Consider the following 22,200-nt stretch of genomic DNA (forward strand, 5'->3'; position numbering starts at 1 on the left):
CATCAGCTTTCCTGCTCCTCTGATGCTACTTAGCCTGCTGTGTTCATCCAGCTCTACACCTTGTTATCTCAAATTTCAAATTCAAATTTAATTTATTAAAGAAATCTAACAATCATTTTTTTGTCAAGTTTTTTTGATCAGGTTTCCACTGATTTCACTATGCTCACATTGTATATATTGTGCACCACTTAAAATGTAACGGGAGTTTTCAGACAAGGCAATGAATGCATCTTAATAAATAGAAACATTATCAAGGAGTACATTTTTGGCTTCTTAGTTAAATGCAAATTTATTTTCATATATTTAGGCTATTACAAGTAAGTATTGAGATGGAAGTTTTTGACCCAGATATGTACCAATAATGAAAGTGACGCACTTAAGCATGTTACCTGGTATTAGCTCCATAACAATGTAAATGGGCTGCCTTTGGGTACAAACACCAATCAGTTTGACAATGTTTGGATGATCGTACTGCTTGAGTATCCTGTATAAAAGTGAAAGATACTTATTCACAGAAAGCTTTTAGTGAAGATTTGCAAAGTTCATAGCACTCCAATGCAGACACGATTAACACACAGCAGAATGATTAAGAACGGTGAAAATGTTGTTTTGGAAAAGAAAAGTTTAAACCAAAAAAAAGAGAAAACTAATTTTTAGCATAAGTTGATATGTCAGTAATAAAAAGCTTCAGCTTCACACTTCTGTGGCAAAGGGGCTCCACTTCAAGTCTGATGTTTCAATTGTGATACTCTTGATGTGAATCCTTTGGAAATTCTCAATAAGTTCTGATATGCATCAAAACAGTATGCACCTCTAGTTCACCTGAGTCAACATTCCATTCCATTCATTTGTTTTCCAGGAATATTCAACTTAATGAAGGTTTTTAAAAGGTGTCATTAGATTTGAATCTTTTACACAATTGAAGGATTCAGTTCTGACTCATGTTACAGGCTTGCACTCAAGTGGACTTGAGGCTGCAAAGATTTTCAATCTAGCTGGCAACTAGATGTGGAAAAAGAAAGTATTGTACAGTCAACTCAGGGAAACCAGCTGCCCAAATGTTCGCTGTCCTATTACAGAAGATTATGCAATCATTCTTGTGAACTGTCGAGAGTATTGGGTTAACACAAAAATCAGTATCAATTAAAATGAAGGAACAGTCATTAAATTGCAGCTGAATTAGGACAATGAGGAACGAGGCCAATTGTGACTTGCTGCAGCCAATTTGGATATTATAAAACAAGATCAGTATTTCATTTCCCACCGGATTGGAGGCTTAGGTAGCTGCCTTTTAGCTGTAAGATTGGTGTGAATGCGAATCAACTTCTAGACCAGGGAGTTCACGTCACAGGTAGCGATGGCGGTCTCAATTGGTAGGTCTTTTTGTAATGCCTACATTTTGAAGGATTCAATAATCAGACTATAGAAGCTAGCTAAACAGGGAGAGAAAACAAAAGCATGCCTAAGATCAAACTATATTTTTTGAGAGGGAACAGTAAGCCAAGTTTGCCTTAACACGGGTGGTCAGACCTAAAGAAAACTTTCCTGTTTCAGTAACAAAGTTGACCAAAATAAAGTTTTTGCCCATCAACTATCAGATAGTGAAGTGATTTATTATCATCTTAATTACAAGAATTTGAAACAAGATGAGATCTTCGACAAATGTGTCTTAATTATTAACTATGAAAGATGGCAACTCGGTAATTTTTAATGTGATACATCTCACGTAATTCTCGATCACTCTGCCTTTCTAATGAGAATGAGAGAGGAGGATTTATTGTAAATAGTCTAGGTACCAATGGGCCTCTATTGTGAACCTAGCTAGAAATTGGGAGGTTGGTCATGATTAACCTGAGAGAATGGCTAAGGCAGACTTGAAAATTTTATAAAAGTATTACAACGTATCATGATGCAGTAACAATGGTGACCAACACACATTACCAACATTGATTTTGACCCATGGGAATTATAAGCCCTGCGATAAGTTTCTGTGTCTAACCGCCTGTGGTGGACTATAAAGTGGAAGCAAAATATAATACAGACAGAGATCAGGCAGGGGTGTAAAAGTCTTCATCTTTTCAGTAGCCAACCTTGAAAGAGACTGGTAAGATCTTGCTTCAACAAAACATTGGATTGGCACATTCAGATTCAAGTTTGTCAGCATGCAAGAAGAAATTGCTTCCATAAATATTAATGCAATTCTCCTCTCTGTGCATTCTCCAAATACTAATCCTACCTTGCTTCTGATAAGAATTTAATTTTCAGCTCTTGCGGCAAATCTTCTTTGCATGTTTTCACAGCCACTGGAGTTTTATCTTTCAATGTTCCCTTGAAAACTTCACCAAAATTCCCCTGAAAAGTATAACATTTATGTCATCATAAACAGATATCTTTCAGATTAAGAGACAGTAGGAACTGCCGATGCTGGAGAATCTGAGATCACAAGGTGTAGAGCTGGATGAACACAGCAGGCCAAGCAGCATCAGAGGAGGAAAGCTGACGTTTTGGGTCTGGACCCTTCTTCAGAAATGGGGGAGGGCAAGGGGATTCTGAAATAAAGAGAGAGAGAGGGAGGTGGATGGAAGATGGATAAAGGAGCAGATAGGTGGAGAGGAGACGGACAGGTCAAGGAGGTGGGGATGGAGCCAGTAAAGGTGAGTGTAGGTGGGGAGTTAGGGTGGGATCTTTCAGATTAAACCACCATGGCAATGCAAAAACAAGAAAATATTTTTGACTGTAATTTTCTTACAGGAAAATCTTCTCAATTCCTTTGTGTGCTTTAATATATGTGTTTAAAATGTTTAGAGAAAACTTGCATAATCATGTTAAATATCCATGTCAAAGTTTACAACAGTATTGAGAAGGTCTGCAAGCTGAGGAGCTGTTTCTGTTCTCTGAAGTCAAAAAAAAACTTTATGAAGAAAACCAGGTTCTTTTTCCTTCAGCAAGTGCTGAAAGCTATGATATTTAATATAATAAGTCAGATTTTTGTTAGCATGAACCAGTCGTCCTCTGCCTCCTGCAAACAAATCAAGAATCTGGAGATGAACGATCAAGAAGAAGTGTTCTGATCAACACAAAAATCATCTCAGCAACTCCTGTGAATAGGTGCACAGAACACCTTCTCTCCGTCTATAACATCCATGTTATTTTCTCAGTATGTGTGTATTCAGAAAGAGATAATAAGGATGCTGAGTTTTTATGAGTAGTTATATGTTGACGGTTCATAATTGTTCACCTGTAATGAGTCTATTTATCTGTAATAAATAGGAATTCATTAAGTACAGAAACCTGGTCATGTTTCCTATCAAACATCAAGTCAGGTGAATTGGGGAATTCTACATACTGTTTTAAACCTTTAGCTTCTGTGACAACTCAGGGAATAGTGCAGCTTGATTTCCAGCTTGCTACCCCAGAGGGGCAAAGTAAAAAAGTATGGCAATAGATACAGTGAAGAAACAAATATGTCAAAATGATACATGACTTGCTATATTAAGATCACCTGAATGCAACAGAAAGGGATAAAGAAAGAAACAAGGCAAAAGGTCAATCAGAAACAAAGGGGAAGAAGAAAAGGCCAAGAAAAAAAGACATACAACAAGACGAAGACGATGGTTTTGATCTAAAGTTGTCAAACTCAATTTAAGACCAAAAGGCCAGTTGGAAAGCAAGTTATCGTTTCTGAAACTTCCATGGAGCTTCAGTGAAATACAGAGAAAGAAATGCCAGCATGGAAGCAAGGTGGAAAATTAAAAGCACAAGCAAATGGAAGCTTGGGTTCATGCTTGGCGACATTAAAGAGAGTGTGTTCACAGCACGGTCAACCTGTCTGCATTTCATCTCCCCAATACAAAGAAAATCACATTTACAGCATCTAATACATTATAGTACATTAAAAGAAGTGCAAATAAATTGCTATTTCACTTGGTAAAGCTTTTGAGGCCCTGGACAGTGAGATGGGGGAAATCCTGTATCTGTATCAACTTGAAAAATTAACTCCTTTTCTGCCACAGATGCGACCTGATCTGCAGAACTTTACCAGCAGTATTTTTGTTTTTATATCAAACATAAGCCATAAATATTAATTTTTTTTAATAATCAGGAAGCTATAGGCAAAATATTCCTAAATCTACACAAGGTACACTGAATATTGGATCAGCACGAATGCCTGGAAAGGAACTGTTTTTACTCCCATCAAGGTTCCTCCAAAGGCATGCACTCTAATCCACAAAATGACCCAATATTCAGTGTTGGAGAAGTGAAAACAGAAATATGTTTTACGTAACTTCAACATCAGAAACTTCTTTAAAAAGAAAATAAGGAAGTTATTAATATTTACTGCAAGTAAGAACATCCTCAGTGAAGTGATAGGTATTAAAATAACAACTGAGTGAATCAAAAAAAAATTTCCAAACATAAAAGTAGGAAAAAAATAAAGTATTTTCAGTCAAAATAACTTGGTCACTTATCTTGTTATGCACATACTTTATTGTTCCTAATTTAATCTTTGAGAATTGAAACTAACCTCCACTACATCAAACTCCAAACTTCTGGCATAATATTTTTGTCCTGCACCATATAAACAGAGTTCTAAATATTCATAAAGCTTGTTTTTATTTAAACATTTGTTAACATAGAACACAATAACCATTGAAGCTTCAAGTCTGAGGAATCTCCAATTATGCATCTTCTGATTGAGAACCAGTATTCTACTTGCTTGCCGAAAGCAGAACAACTGCTGATGCCGAAAACTTAAAAAAGAGAGAGTTGGAAACGCACAGCAAGCCAGAAAGCAGAGGAGAAAGAAACAGAATTAATCAGGTTGATGACTTTCAACAGAACTGAGGAAAAGGAGAGAGAGTGTGTGTCAAAAAGTAAATGTTCATTAACCTGAAACACCTCGCAGTACTGAATTACTGTGATACATGCCCTGGAAAGTGGATTCATAATTGAGAAATTGAGAATGCAATATGATGCAAATATACCACTACACACATTAAAAACATTAAACAATTTAAAAAATCAAACTTACTTTACCAAGCAATTCTCCAAGTGTCACATCTTCATGATTAAGGACCCATTTTTTGTCCTGTACCAAAGTTAAAAGTAATATTAACAATACACACACATTTCCTTCAAGCAACATTTAACACTCAATGTATAAAGGCATATATTAGATGTCAAATTTTATGACAAGCTTGTTAGAGAGCATTGCAAGAAAGGGTGACACATCATTACATGGAGCACAACAAATAAGTAATATATAAAAATGTGGCATTTGTGGAAAAACTTTCTGCTGATCATCAACTTAGGAAAATGCTACTAGTATGAATCAACATTTGCGATATCACAACAACATTGGAACCAGTTGAGAACATAAAAGGATGCAGGATGAGAATAAACCTTTCTTTTACACATTCCAGATTCATTTTAATTTTTAGAATGAGCACATTAAATTGGGAAGTCCCATGAGATATGATTTATATCATGTCCTAGGTGCTAACCACATGTTGTTTTACTATTTCAGGAAAAAAAGATAAACATCTGTCCAGAGTAATTTTAACACCTAACTGGTACTGTTACATACAGTAATACTTATATGCATTGTATTCATTGTCATCAAGTTTTTAAGTTGTTAAACTGCTAACCCATGGGTTAGAGAATAGTTTTAAGTTTAGATCACTTTAGATCTGAGAAATCTCTGTAGTACGGTAACTTCTTATCTGGGAACTAAATTGAAAAATTCAAGCTAACATTTTACACGTTTAAGCTACAGTCTATTTCCAAATCAAATATGACAAGGTGGTTCCACCAGTCGTTGGGATGACATCAGATGCTGTTGTGAAGTCCACGCTTGATTACATGTTGATTATCAGAGACTGTGGATATTTGATTTCATTTATTGTTATCACATGTATCGAAGTACAGTCAAAAGATTTGTTTTACAAGCTGTACAGACAGATCATATCACACAAGGACATTGATAATCAACTATGTATCTATAAATAATCAACGGATAATACAGAAGTTGAAGATTGCTTTAAAAAACATTTTGTTGAAGATTTTCATCTTGTACTTGAGGATATTCACAAAAACACAAATGTAAACAAAAACATTTTCATACTGTATGAAAGTGTGCTGATTGGTTGTTAAATGGGCTTTGATTGGTCAAAGCATTATCAAGAAGAATGCACAGTAAGAGGCCAACTTATAGTCAACTGACAAACTATTGTTAAAATAAATTGAGAAGATTCACTCTGCTTGGTGAAGACATTGCCTTGAGGAATAAACCATAGAGTGCTTGTCGCCTATTTTGGTCTTTTGAAACAGGTACAGTGTGTGTACAAGAGCGGGGAAGTGATGGCCTAGTGGTATTATCACTAAACTACTGACCTAGTGACCCAAATAATGTTCTGGGGACCTGGGTTTAAATCCTGCAATGGCAGATTAGGGGAACTTGAATTCAATAAAAAAAAATCTAAAATTAAAAGTCTAATGATGACCATGAAACTGTCGCCGATTGTTAGAACAACCCATTTGTTTCAGCAACATGCTTTAAGGAAGGAAACTGCCATCCTTAACCGGCCTGGTCTACATGTGACTCCAATATCATTGGCATTTAACTGCCCTCTGGGCAATTAGAAATGGGTAATAAATGCTGGCCTAGCCACATCCTATGAATAAAAAGTTCGCAAAGAACAGGGCCATATATTAATTTATGCATCTTCTAGTATGTGCAAGTGTACTGTTCTGAGAGTCTGACTGACAATTTTAAATTGGTTGCCGGCAGAATTCTTAGCAAACTCCATTATTTAGCAAATGTTGTCCAACCTCAGAATCACATCTCATGTTGGACACTATCTATTGAGCTTTTCAAATGCAGGCTGGTTGAGTACAATTGGTACCTTCCCTGCTGAAAACCCCATAGGGACAATTTGATATCTTCTGCCAGTCTTTGGGATGTACAACCAATACTTGATGGAAGTAATGAGGTGGGGGAATGACCTAGAAGGCTCTTCAAACGAAGCCAGAAGGGTAGAGCTTTGAAATAAAACAGGGCGTTTATTTTGCTGGGATTAGAGGCTTTCCAAAAGTCAGAGGGAGATAGAGGATCAAATCTGTAGGCAAATCACAGAGAAGTTAGAGAGAAATAGGGTTTGAGCAAGTAGGGGATTTCAACTTTCCCAACATTAAGTGAGACTGCCTTAGCGCGAGAGGATTTCACAGGGTGAATTTATTTATTTTTTTTTAAAGTGCATCTAGGAGAGCTTCTTGTGCTTGTACATAGATAGCTCTAATAGAGGTGGGCATTGTGAGACATAACCCTGGGAAATGAAGTCAGCCAAGTGACTGAAGTGTCAACAGGCGAGCATTTCGGAGTTAGTGACCATAACTTTAAGTTTAAAGGTCATTATAGAAAGGGAAGAGGACAGTGCAGAAGTTAAGTTGATAATTGAGGGGGGGGGTGGGAAGACCAATTTCAATATCAGGAGACAGGATCTGGCAAACAGACTAGGAGCAGCTACTTGCAGCTGAGTCCACACTTGGAAAGAGGAGTCTTTTAACGTGATTACACGTGATAACTGAGAACGAATTGCCTGTGTGTTCCTCTAGGATTGAAGGGCAAGAGCAGAAAAGTCCAAGGAACCCTTGACGTCAAAGGATATCAAAAGTTTGATAAAGAAAAAGGAAGCAGATGTTAAGTATAGAGCATTATAATCAGGGGAGGCCTTTCAAGAGTATAGTGTGTGTCAGGGATACTTCAAAAAAGAAATTAGGACAGTGAAGAGGAGCCACAAAATATCTTTGACAGACAGGATGAAGGAAAATCCCTAAGGCATTTTATAAGTATATTAAGAGGAAGAGGATTGACAGGGAAAGAGTGCAGCCAACTACAGACCAAAGGGGAAATCTGTGCATTCAACGAAAGGACACAGATGAGATCTCAAATGAATACTTCTCATCCGTATTTACAAAGGAGAAAGACATTGTAGCTGGAACTTTCAGTTGGATTGGTCAGGTTCTAGAACACACTAAGGAGATACTAATGAAGGAGAAATTAGATATTTTAACAGGCATAACAGTGCATAAATCCTTAGGTCCTGATGAGATGTATTCCAGGATGCTATGGGAAGCAAGGAAGGAGATTGTTGGACCCTGGAGGAGGTATTTAACAATAGGCTGGCCACAGGTGAAGTGCCAGATGACTGCAGGACTTCTAATAGTCATGGAGTCATAGAGATATACAGGATGGAAACAGACTCTTCCCAACTTGTCCATGCCGACCAAATATCCTAAATAAATCTTGTCTCATTTGCCAGCAATTGGCCCATATCCCTCTAAACCATTCCTATTCATATACCCATCCAGATGCCTTTTAAATGTTGTAATTGTACCAGCCTCCACCACTGCCCCTGGCAGTTCATTCCATACATGCAGCACCCGGAATGAAAAATTTTCCCCTTAGATCCCTTTTAAGTCTCTCCCTTCTCACTTTAAACCTACGCCCTTTAGTTTTGGACTTGCCACCCAAAGGTGGGATATTATGCCATATATATACCATATCCATAATTTTAAAAACCTCCATAAAGGGTCACCCCTCAGCCTTCGATACTCCAGGGAAAATAGCCCCAGCCTTCTCAGCCTCTCCCTATTGCTCAGATCCTCCAACCCTGGCAACATCTTTGTAAATTTTTTCTGAACCCTTTCGAGTTTCGCAACATTCTATAACGGGGAGACCAGAATTGTAGCAGTATTCCAAAAGTGGCCAAACCAATGTCCTGTACAGCTTTAACATGACTTCCCAACTCCTACACTTAATGCACTGACCAATGGAATCAAGCATACCAAATGCCTTCTTCACTATCCTGTCTACCTATGACTCCACTTTCAAGGAACAATGAACTTGCACTCCAAGGTATCTTTGTTCAGCAACACTCCCCAGGACCTTTTCTTAAGTGTATAAGTCCTGCCCTGATTTGCCTTTCAAAAATGCAGCACCTCACATTTATCTAAATTAAACTCCATCTGCCACTTGTCTGCCCATTGGCCCACCTGATCAAGATCCCATTGTACTGAGGTAACCTTCGCTGTCCACTACTCCTTCAACTTTGGTGTCATCTGCAAACTTACTAACCATACTTCCTATGTTCACACCCAAATTATCTATATACATGACAAAAAGCAGTGGATGCAGCACCGATCCTTGTGGCATACTGCCTCCAGTCAGAAAAGCAACCCTTCACCACCACCCTCTCTGCCTTCTTCCTTCGAGCCAGTTCTGCATCCAAATGGCTAGTTCTCACTGTATTCCATGTGATCTAATCTTGCTAACCAGTCTACCGTGAGGAACCTTCCCAAATGCCTTACTGAAGTCCATCTTGATTACCTCCACTGCTCTGCCCTCATCAATCATCTTTGTTTCTTCTTCAAGAAGTCAGTTAAGTTATGAGACATGATTTCCCATGCACAAAGCCATGTGACTATCCCTAATCAGTCTTGCCTTCCCAAATACGTCTACATCCTGTGACTCAGGATTCCCTCCAACAACTTGTCCACCACTGATGTCAGGCTCAGCGGTCTACTGTTTCCTGGCTTTTCCCTACCACCTTTCTTAAATAGTGGCACCATGTTAGCCTACCTCGAGTCTTCTGGCACCTCACCTGTGGCTATCGATGATACAATTATCTCAGTGCTCAGCAATCTCTTCCCTTGCTTCCCACAAGAGTTTGAGGGCACACCTGATCAGGTCATGGGATTTATCCACCTTTATGCGTTTTAAGATGTTCAGCACCTCCTCCTCTGAAATATGGACATTTCTCAAGATGTCGCTATTTATTTTCTCACACTGTCTATCTTCCATATCCTTCTCCACAGTAAACACTGATGCATAATACTCATTTAATATCTCCCCCATCTCCTGCGGTTCTACACATAAAGACCAGCAGGGCTACCTCAGGGTCCTTATTCTTTCCCGAGTTACCCTTTTGCCCTTCAAAACTTTGTAGAATCCCTTTGGGAAATAGGGTTAAGGAGAATCCAAAGCTATTTCATGTCCCATTTTTGCCCTCCCGATTTCCCTCTTAAGTGTACTCCTACTGCCTTTATACGCTTCTAGAGATTCACTTGATCCCTGCTGTCTATATCTAACATATGCTTCCATTTTTGGGACCAAAACCTCAATTTCTTTAGTCATCCAGCATTCCCAACACCTACCAGCCTTGCCCTTCACCCTAACAAGAACATTCTGTCTCTGGTCTCTCGTTATCTCATTTTAGAATGCTTCCCATTTTCCACCCATCCCTTTACTTGCGAACATCTGCCCCCAAATCAACTTTTGAAAGTTCTTGCCTCATACTGTCAAAAATAGCCTTCCTCCAATTTAGAACTTTAACTTTTAGATCTTACCTATCCTTTTCCATTACTATTTTAAAACTAATAGAATTATGGTAACTGGCCCCAAAGTGCTCCCCCACTGACATCTCAGTCACCTGCCTTGCCGTACTTTCCAAGAGGAGGTCAGGTTTTTCATCTTCTCTAGTAGTTACATCCACATACTGAATCAGAACCAACAGTGTGCAGCTGGAAGAACACAGCAGGCCAGGCAGCATCAGAGGAGCAGGAATGTTGATATTTCAGGTCGAGACCCTTCTTCAGAACAATTTCTGAAGACTTCTAAAGAAGGGTCCTGATCTGAAATATCAACTTTCCTGCTCCTCTGATGCTGCCTGGTCAGCTGTGTTCCTCCAGCCCGACACTGGGTTATCTCTGACTCCAGCATCTGCAGTTCTTGCTATCTCCTACTGAATGAGAAAGTTTTCTTGTGCACACTTAACGAATTCCTCTCCATTCAAGTCCTTTACACTGTGGCAATCCCAGTCTATGTTTGGAAAACTAAGATTCCCTACCATCACCACCCTATTGTTCTCACAGATAACTGAGACCTCCTTCCAAATTTGTTTCTGAATTTCCTGCTGACTATTGAGGGAATCTATAGTACAACCTCAATAAGGTGATCAACCCTTTCTTATTTCTCAGTTCCACCCAGATAACTTCCCTGGATGTATTCCCAGGAATATCCTCTCTAAATACAGCAGTAATGTTATCCTTAATCAAAAACACAACTCCGCCTCCTCTCTTGCCCTCTTTTCTATACTTCCTATAGCATCCATACCCTGGAACAATAAGCTGCCACTCCTGTCCATCCCTGAGCCACATCTCTGTAATCGCGGCGATATCCTCGTCCCATGTTCCCAAACATGCCCAGAGTTCATCTGCCTTACCTGTTAGACCTCTTACATTGAAATAAATACAATTTTGATTTATCAGTCCTACTTCGATCTCTGCTTTGTTCCTGTCTGGCCTGACAGTTTGACTTACTCCTTTTCCCAACTGTATCAGTCTCTGACTGCTCTCTTTCCTCCTTATCTCCCTGGGTCCCACCACCACCAACAACTACTACCACAAGTTTAAATCCTCCCCGCCAGTATAATAGTCTCCTTCCAATGCAGGTGTAATCCATCCATCCCTATACAGGGTCACTTCTACCCCAGAAGAGATTCCAATGATCCAAAAATGTGAATCCTACTCCCCTGCACCACCTCCTCAGCCACACATTCATCTGCTGTATTCTCATATTCCTACTCTCACTAGCTCATAGCACTGGGAGTAATCCAGATATTACTACCCTCAAGGACCTCCTTTTTAAATCCCTACCTTCCTGTATACTCTGCTCAGAATCTTGTCCTTATCGCTTCCAATGTTGTTGAGTCCAACGCGTAAAATAACCTGCTGCTGGTCCTTCTCCCCTTTGAGATATCCTTGATCCTGGCACCAAGGAGGCAACACACCATGCTGATGTCTATGAAATGTTGCTTACACATATTCGCAAATGCTCATTTACCAGCAAAATGTTTTAATTTATCTACCTACCTTATCCAACTCTTGGTACGGATCTATGGAACTGTCTTTATTTAAGTTTAAGACTCCAGTTTTCGACTCATACATGTCACCCTTGAATCCAATCTAAAATTCTCTTATATGATGATCACGTCATGGCAGAGGATCCTTTATTTGAGATTATCAATTAGTCATAGAGGTCTGCAGCACAGCAAAGAACCTTTTGGCCCACCAAGTTTGCGTGAGTCAAAAACAACCACCTAACTATTCTAATTCCATTTATTTTTACATTTGGCCCATAGCCTTGTATTTCTTACCATTGCAAATGCACATCTAAATACTCCTTTGAGGGTTTCTGCCTTTACCAAGCTTACAGGCACTAAGTTCTAGATTACCCCCCCACCCCCAGGAAAAACATTTTTTCCCTCACATATCCTCTAAAACTCCTGCCACTTATATTAAATCTATGCCCTCAGTTATTGATCCCTCCACAAAAGCAAAAAGTCTCTTCCTGTTTATGCCACCCATAATCTGGTACATCTCAATCATGTACCTTCTCAGCCACCACTGCTCCAAGTAAAACAACCCCAGTGTATCCAATCTCTCTTCATAACTGGAACTCTCCAGCCCAGGCAACAACCTTGTACATCTCCACTGCTATGCCACCTCTTCTACAGTGTGAATTCCAGAACTGCACACAAAACCTTATATGTGGTCTAATCAATCTTTAATACAGTTCCAACATAACCTCCCCACTACCTTAAGGGACCAATGGGCATGCACACCAAGGTCCCTCTGATCTTTGTGGTCCCCAGTTTCCTACTGTTCGTTATGTATTTTCCCTTGCCTTGCCCAAGATCGTCACTTCACGCTTAGTTGGGCTGAATTCCATTTGCTACTGATCAGCTCATTTGATCAGCCTGTCTATATGTTCCTGTAATCCATAGCTGTCTACCCTAGTTACTATCCCACTAATTTTCATATCATCCACAAACTTACTGATCAACCTTCCTACATTGAAGTGTAAAACATTTATTTAAACCACAAACAGCGAAGGCCTCAACACTGATCCTTTCAGGATGCCACTGGACAAAAGCTTGCAATAACAAAAAATATCAATGACCAGCATCCTCTGCTTCCTGCCATTCAACCAATTGTGGATCTAATTTTCCACCTTCCTTGGACCCCATGGGCTCTTACCTTTGCTATCAGTGTCCCATCTGGGACCTTACCAAAAACCTTGCTGAAGTCCAAGCAGATGGCATCAAAAACATTGCCCTCATCTACACACCTGGTCATCTTTCTGAAGACTTCAGCCAAGTCAAATCAGACATAAGCTCTCCTTTACAGAACTATGCTGAGTATTTTTTGATTAATTGCTGCCTCTCCTCATGTAGATTAATTCTGTCCCTAAGAAATGCTTACAACAGTTTTCCCACCACTGAGGATTGACTGATAGGCCTGTACTTGCCTTACCTATCCCTGTTCTCCTTTTCTTGACTAACAGTATCAGATTGGCTGCCCTCAGTCCTCTGGCACCTCTCCAGTGGACAGACGGGAGTACAGTTCCATCATATTACATAAAACAATATCTAAAATTAGCTCTTTCCTAATTGATTCCACAATAGATCATCCAGGAAAGTATTTTGACAACATTCCCTAAACGCATCTTCCAAACCACAGGTGCCACTTTCATTTGTCCAACCAAAAGAAGATTAAAAGTCTTGCATGATTATTACATTATTTTTGTTAGAGGTCCCTTTCCTGATTAGCATTGTGTCCAAAAGTATAGCTACTGTCAGAGGACTAATAAATTATTTCCTGCAATGTTCTCTCTCCATTGTTATTTCATATCTCCACCTATACCAATTCTACATCCTGTTTTTCTAACAAAGGAACATTTTTCACTTCTGTCTGAATGTTATCCTGTACCATCAGACTTACCCAACTCCTTTTCCATTTTGTCTGTCTGTCGAAAACATCAAGTATCATGAATATTTAGAGACCATCACTGGTCACCTTACATCCATGTTTACGTAATGGCCAATAAAGTAAAAAACCCAGCTATTTTTATTTGAGACACTAATTTGTGTATTCAGGCACCATATTTGTACGTACTGAAAATTTAACTTTATTCATCGCTTCACTATTTAATAATATTAGACTTTTTGCCACACGGAGTTGCATTGTATATCTTTCTTCAAGTTGCTACAATGGTTCATGGCCTCGATATTTCTCTTTCACTTTCTAAATATCCTTTACATCGATCCCCGTTCTATTTTGTTTTGATTTAAAATACAGCTATAGTTATTCACTTGTACAAGACACTGATTCCAGAAATTTATCTTTGGGATTCTGCTTATTAATTAGATATCAACTCCTCAAATATTGTCAGGTGAACATGGTTTCTCATTTGTCCCGTGTCAGTACTCCTACATGGGCCACTCCAACTGGATAGTCTCCCCGACACTCACCATTCTTCTTCAGTCACAAAATATGTCCTTGCTCTTAGCACTGCATCCACAGTGGTTTGGAATTCCTGGCTGCAGCTGCAGAGAACAGCCAGCCTGTACACCATGCTGCTATCCATTCAGGTACTAAGAAGTCACATCTGATTGATAATGGCAAAGACCAAGGCTCCTCCAGCATTACACCTTGGTGCCCTCACCTGCCTGAATGTCACATGCTCTGACCACTGAAAAAAAGACCTAAACTACTTGCTAGCACAAGGAGCATAGATTGAAATGCTCAAGAAACACTCCTTCCCTGCGCTGGTCACAAAACCTGTCCCTCAGATATCAGTTCAACAACTCAAAACCCTTGAAATATTGATTCTGCAGATGTTATTTTGCAGGATCACAATGCTCTTCACAATATCCCATGTGCAGTAGTTCTAACTTGTTTTATTTATTTCAATAAACTGTAAGATAAATTTTTTTTCCATGAAATTGTAAGGTAGTTACTCTATCTACTTTAAATTATAGGCAGATTAAGTTAAATAGTTTTCTTGTGATATGGACCACAGCAAATATTTGAGGATACAAGAGCATCTCCTTCCCTTTTGCACTGAATTCCAACTGTCACTGATTTCTCAACTTGCGCACACTATTTATGATGTATTCTGTGTGACTACTTTATAGAAAGTAAAAATTATGACTGTTACAGCAAGATACTATGCTATGATATCGGTTTAATATTTCAAATCCATGGAGGGATTCAATGTAGGTACTTTTACTTTACCATCTACTCGGAACTGTCATATAAAACGGGACAAGCTGCGTAAATAAAGAGAAAGGAACTTACTTTAAAGACCAGATGGAATTGGAACATTTGGCAACTGAAATAGCATAACACTGACAATCTCAATGTTATACATTTTTGAATGCTGCATGAAGTAAATCAACTAACTTCAAGCAGACAGCAGTAATTTAACACAAAAGTATTAAAATTCAGTCATCTGAATGTTCCAACCTTAACAACAGGATTCAATAGCACCACTCCTGATTTTTTTGTGATCACTTGTTTTGTAGAATAATGATGTTCCATAAGCTGCGGTATTGTTGGAAATCCAGTTCCTTCAAATCGATACTGATTCTGTGTAAAAAAATTAAAATAAAATACATAAAAACACTCACCAACTTCAATATTTAGCAGATCAGACAGTACAATAAACCCCCAGCATTTTACAATATCACCTACTCATAATTAGGCTACAAATTGAAAGAACAGCTATCAAGTATTGACCAAATGAAGAAAAGCAAATTCAACCATTTCTTTACAATGACATCAAGCGTATTCACCCACTAACAGTTTTAGAATGTTGGGGTAAAGGAGCAAAGACCATCACTAACCAAAAGCTAAACTGTACTAACTATTTCGCCACTGTCCCCACAGGAGTTTTGTTCTTGTCAACAAATGTTTCACCATCCTTTTCCTCAAATTCTTTTCACGAATAACAAGGTGAAGTTAGGAATGAGGTAAGACGCTCATCACTGGCCTGGATCAAGAGAGCTGCCAGTGTTTGTTAAGGCCACAGAGACTGCAGGTATGTTCATTAGAATTCATAAGAGGAAAGGTTATGGACAAAATCCAAATACAAACAATAGCATTGAGAAAGAAAAATCAGTAATAATTCAGCTCCAAAGAGAACCTCCTACAAAATATTAAATACCACTTGATTGTGCAGAGGACAAATTTTTTGGAATTCATGCCTTTCATTGACTAAGCCCTCGATTATGAAAATGGTACAGAGTTCAATAGATTGCTAGTTTGATAACAGGGAAGATTAGGACAAGATGGTGACAAAATGATAATGTCACTTGAATTATCTCGAAGATCCAACTAATACTCTCTGAGGACACAGGTTCAAATCCCATTGCAACTGGTTGGATTAAATTCAAGGAATGAATCTGGAACACGGAGCTTGTACCAGCAATCATAACCTTCAAAGTATCATTGCTTGCCAATATGACTGATCTGGCTCACTAACAACCTTTAGGGAAAAAATCTGCCGGCAACATGGCAAGGTCCCAACAGCAACATGCACATACTGACAAAATAAACCAACAAAGGGACTGGAATAGTTATCTTTAATAAGCGTGACAAATCAATAGAATATTTAACATACTTTATGACAGGAAGAAATTTGTATCTACTGGACCTACCATTCAGCATGACCAGACAGCTTTACTCAAAAGCCAACTAAAAAGGCATTCACTGAACTCGGATAAGAACAATGAGCTGCCACGAGCTATACATGATGGAGGTTCATCCTCACATTTCACTGCATCATTATTTGTACAGGTTGCCCAAGACCAACAAACAAGTTATCCCTTTAAGCCTAAACTTGTTCAAGACCAGTTCTGCACAACATGGACTGCCCAAAGAGTAAGGCGAATTACTATAATCAGTTTCCAGCAAGTTTTCCACTTACACAGTCAAGGACTCCTTCACATTTGCAAAGACCATACTTGCTTATCAACAGCAATGCAGTGTCCACGTGATCACTTAACATTGTGAACTGAATCATCAATGTACCAGTCGTGGAAGCCATAGACATCTGCAAACTCAGCAAACATGCAACACAGTTGAGGTTCAACAATCAAATATATGCCCAAATGGGTTGCAATGCCGTGAAATCCCACTAGACAGTCCCTGCACTCTCAAATTTCTTTGGTTTCCATAAGAAACAGATCATCAAAAGAATGACATATCACCTTATAGCCATGCATATTTCCAACATGTTGATGATGCACTTGCTGTATTTGAAAGTGCAGCCACACACCACAATTTCCAACATGTCTAAGTGAGTTCTATCCTGTGCTCAAATTAATCTTTAACTGGTGCCTTTTAAAGATGTTCCCTTTCACTGATGTCCTAATCGAGAAATCGGCCAGGGGTTCTCCATAAATGTCTACTATAAACCTACCTTCACTTGTCAGTGTAAAAATTGGAATTCCTACAGTTCCATGAGCTACCAGTTTGGCCTAAATAAAAACTGAAAGAACTGCAGATGCTGTAAATCAGACAAAAGTAGAAACTGCTGGAGAAGCTCAGCAGGTCTGGCACATCTGTGGAATGAACTCAGACTTAACGTTTCCGATTGAGTGACCCTTCCTCAGAACGGATGCTGGCTAGGAGAATGTTGGTTTATATGCAGATGATGAGGTGGGAGGAGAGGGTAAGGAGTAAAGGAGTAAACGATAGGTGGGAATACAGCCCAAAGAGAGAGATGAGCAGGTGGACAGACAAAAGAATGGATAACAATCTGGCAAGGAGGGTGAATAGCTATTAAGGGGAACTAATAGTGGCTAACAATGGGGGATGTGTAATAGCAGACTGTGATAACAAGGCTTGGTTTGTGTGGGTTGGGGGTACGGACATGGGAGAGCTCAAGCCCTAAAGTTGTCAAACTCAATAATGAATCCAGAAGGCTGTAGGGTCTCCAAGTAGAAAATGAGAAACTGTTCTTCCTGCTTGCACTGAGCTTTGCTGCAGCACTGTAGCAAGCGTGATACAGAGATGTTGGCCAGGGAGCAGGATGGTGATTTGAAGTGACAGGCAACTGGAAATTCAGGGTTTTTTTAATGAACTGAACACAAGTGTTCTGCAAAGTGGTCACTCAATCTACACTTCTTTTCCAGAGTGTACAGGAGGCCACATTTTGAGCAGCGAATGTTTGAAGCGCAAGCAAAGCACTGCTTCACCTGGATAGTGTGTTTGGGCCCTTGGATACTGGGGAGGGAAGAGGTCAACAGACAGGTGTTACAACTTCTGTAGCTGCAACGGAAGGTGCCGTGAGAGTGTGCGTGAGTATGAGAGAGAGTGCAGTAGTGTTGGGAGTGAAGGAAGAGTTGACCAGGGTGTCCTGGAGGGAACAGGGGAAATAGTTCTCTGTTGTTTACTTCCTCCTTCTTCAATACCCAAGGACCCAAACACACCTTCCAAGTGAAGCAGTGCTTTTACCTGCACTTCACACAATCTAGTCTATTGCATTCGCTGCTCACAACGTGGTCTCCTCTACACTGGGAAAACAAACCATAGACTGGGTGACCATTTTGCAGAACACTTGCATTCAGCTTGCAAAAAAGACCCTGAATTTCCAGTTGCCCGTCACTCCAAATTGCCACCCTGTTCCCCGGCCAACATCTCTGTCTCAAGTTTGCTGCAGCGCTCCAGCGAAGCTCAGCATAAGCTGGAAGAACAGCTCCTCATTTTCTGCTTGGAGACCTGACAGCCTTAACACTAACACCCCTACTGTGTTATGACATGGTCTGCTATTACACACTCCCCATTGTCAACCACTAAATCCGCATTAATGACTATTCATCCTCCTAGCCAGATCACTATCCACTCCTTTGTCTGTCCAACTGCTGTTCTCTCTCTTTGGGCTCTACCCCCTCCCCCCATCCTATCTTCTGCATACGAACCGACAGTTTCATAGCTACCATCAGTTCTGAGGAAGGGTCACTCGATCCAAAATGTTTATGCTGATTTCTCTCCACAGATGCTGCCAGACCTGCTGAGTTTTTCCAACAATTTTTATCTTTGTCTCTACCAGTTTGGCCTTCTCAGCAATCTTATAAATAGGGCCAGAGCCATTTGTCCGCCATCCTAACTTTACGTTGAAACAGTTAACATCAAAACTGGCTTGTGAGATAATGGATACACTAATCAATCATTTCTTGTTGCACATTACACAGTCCAGTCTACAGATTATGCTGGAAGGGCAAGGTATCAAAAGATTCAGCAAAAGATAAAAGAAAAGTTTTACACTGCTGCTATCATGAAGCATGACAGATGGTGTTCCCCACTAATAGGATGCTGCCATCAGGCTGAAAAAATGTTGTGTCGGTGACAGAAATGAGTCATGCGGGAAATGGATTTCAGTGCCATTGTGATCCGTACATCTCAAAGACTAGAGAACCAAGTCAAATATCATGTTATTTTGGCTGCCTACTACAAGCAAGGCACTGACGTACCCAACCAACCCATGGTTGCAGAACTAGCAACGGCGTAAATGTGATTTTGTGATGAGACAACATTTGCTGAATAACCCAAATATGAAGTATTACCCTGACACCCAATTTAGGATTGACAGTCTTGCTTCCAATGTGGTATACTTATGTGTATTGAAAAGCTACATAGGGTCCTGTTATTTTCAGACAGAAAGACCACGTACATGCACTGTGCCTATTTCAACGAAACAAAATAAGTGACTGCCATGAGAAATGAACCAGCCAATGGCTATGTCCTGACCAATCAGAGTCAACCTGTCTGGTTTAAAATTTAAACAAAGCCTGGCTATTCATTGTCAATCAACATTAATGGGTTAATTCTCCACAGCAATGCCTCTACCATTCATAGTCCACTTGCTGATCAATCAGCACTCTCATCTCATGCAGTAAAAATGCTGACGTTCCCCTAGAATTTGAATTCTTGATAAATGAGAAGCTTTGACAAAATGACTTTTTTTTTTCCAGCAACACGTAGAGTGCAGGGTCATTGGAAAAATGTGCAAAAAGACAGTACGCTGTTGTAGGAGCACAATCGTTTAAAACATTCACTAAACTTGTCAATATGGTAAACCATATAATTCATTCTTAGAAGCAACTAAAATTATAGAGAAAACAATAAGATCATATCCAGAGAAGTAATTTTGTGAGGGGCATTTGTATGGAGTAATGACAGAAGTTCTGATACAATGTATACGATTTGCATCAAAACCATCCTCAATTTTTCTATTCACTGGCATCACTGGCTACATCGCATTTATTGGCCATCCTTTGAAATGGTGGTGGTGAGTTGCACTCTTGTACAGCAGTAGGTCGATTCACAATGCGTTAGAGATAGAATTCCAGGATTTTGATCCAATGACACTGAAGGAACTGTGATATATTTCCAAGTCAGGATGGTGAGTGGTTTGAAAGGGTTTGGGCTTGAAGTGGGTTTGGAAGGCGTTCTCTATGTCTTTGGTAAATTTCTGCGGTGCATCTTGTAGATGGTACACACTACTGCTCCTGAGCATCAGCAGTAGAGAGAAGTGAACGTTTGTGGATGTGGCGCCAATCAAGCGAGCTGCTTTATCTGTACAGTATCAAGCTTCCCCTGAGCGTGTTTGACTGGAGCTGCACTCATCCAGGCAAGTGGGCAGTATTCCATCACCATCCTAACTTGTACGCTGTAGACGGTGGACAAGCTTTAGCGATAATGTGGAGGTGCTGGTGTTAGACTGGGGTTGACAAAGTCAGAAGTCACATGACACCAGGTTATAGTCCAACTAGTTTATTTGAAATCACAAGCTTTCGGAGCGCAGGTGCAGCAATCCAAAAGCTTGAGATTCCAAATTGGACTATAGCCTGGTGCCATGTGACTTCAAGTTTTTGGGAGTTATGTTTAATGTAACTATTATTTCTTCAAATTCAAGCCAAAGTTTTAATATGAAGATTATAAAATTAATTTTTGAGCCCTTCTTCAAAACTCTATAAACTTGCAAGATTATCACATCTGCAGATATTTTAAAAAATAGGTTAAAACATGCCCATATCTTTCAGATGGCCTCATTAACATTCCTGAAGCATCAAAGTGTACTCACCTTTACAATATGTTATGTTTTACATTGTCTTTTATAATTTAAGGTAAACAGAATGCCATGTAATATGGGAAGGTGTGGAGTTGAGCTGAAGTCTGTCTGGATACAGGCCCATACCTGTTACCAGACTGCCATGATTCCCAGAAGTGAAAGTCAGGTATGAGTTTCAAAACATGAACACAAAGGAAGAGGTAACTGGCCTTACCACTGCTACAGTTACAGATTCAAAGGCTCTGCAGAAAGACAAAGTGAGAGATGCCATTACGCATACAAGGCAGGGCAGGAACACCTGTGACAGCATAATGCTTGCCAGTGTTTTTCTGTGCAGAAAGATAAACATGAGATTTGTGGAGACCTATATAACCAAACTGTTACCAAGATGGAACTTGTGATTTGCAGTCCATTCAATTATGCCAAGATGATTGAGTGAAGGGGGCTTATTTATATAGGATACCAGAAGATTCACTTCGACTGTGGCAGGGAGAAAGGAACCGGTCAAAATGCCAAGAATGATTTGGATTTGTACCTACATGGCTATAATTCTACTGAGAGCATGATGTATTGGCTAAACATGGTGGGATTGCTGAGGATTTTAACAACTTAGTAAGGAACATCTTTTCTGTATTTTTCTATATTCGTTGCTTACTGAGTCATGTTTAGTCGATGTCAAATCCTGGCTCATTTGTTGCACTGAAAGTCTTAAAACATGAAAACTTGATGTATGATCCTTTGTGCAGATCACTGGAACATTAACTAACCCTCTTATAATTAGTTAATTGTTTCTATGGAGATTGTAAAAGCTTGAAGTACTTAAAATACTGCATTCAGTCAGTTCAAAATACTGCATTCAGTCAGTTCAAAATAGCCTTAAAATAAAAGCTTGAAGAAAAATGTTGGCAACAGATGAAAAGAAATAAATCAGTTTAATTGTGATATTTCTTAAAAACAATAATGACTACACTTACATCTGCATACTGGATGATAAAGTGTCTGCGCTGTCCATCTGAGTAAACAGAAAGAACATATTCACCAGGTTTGCCGTGGCTTTCTCGGACCAGGAAATCACCTTGCTGTTTCAACAGCTCTTGTGCTTCTATCCGAGGAATTGCTCCATGATACCAATCTTGTTCTGCTAATGGTTTCTCACTGGTAGGCATCACATCAAAGAACTGGAAAACAAGAGTTTCTGAATTTTGACACGTCAACAATAT

The 22,200-nt window shown here is 39.5% G+C and overlaps 1 protein-coding gene across 4 annotated transcripts in view; it reads right to left on the reverse strand.

Annotated features, from left to right (window-relative positions):
• fer (fer (fps/fes related) tyrosine kinase) overlaps positions 1–22,200 on the reverse strand; it is a 202,491-nt gene that overhangs the window by 59,832 nt on the left and 120,459 nt on the right. For all 4 annotated transcript variants that reach the window (XM_048594686.1, XM_048594692.1, XM_048594681.1 and 1 more), the window contains 5 exons: positions 21,955–22,158; positions 15,370–15,492; positions 5,033–5,089; positions 2,237–2,352; positions 390–484 (listed from right to left, as the gene is read on the reverse strand). In XM_048594686.1, coding sequence (XP_048450643.1) covers positions 390–484; positions 2,237–2,352; positions 5,033–5,089; positions 15,370–15,492; positions 21,955–22,158 — 595 coding nt within the window. The remainder of the gene's footprint in view (positions 1–389; positions 485–2,236; positions 2,353–5,032; positions 5,090–15,369; positions 15,493–21,954; positions 22,159–22,200) is intronic.

This window comes from Rhincodon typus, chromosome 3 (genome assembly GCF_021869965.1).
Source record: "Rhincodon typus isolate 14 chromosome 3, sRhiTyp1.1, whole genome shotgun sequence".
Taxonomy (NCBI): domain Eukaryota; kingdom Metazoa; phylum Chordata; class Chondrichthyes; order Orectolobiformes; family Rhincodontidae; genus Rhincodon; species Rhincodon typus.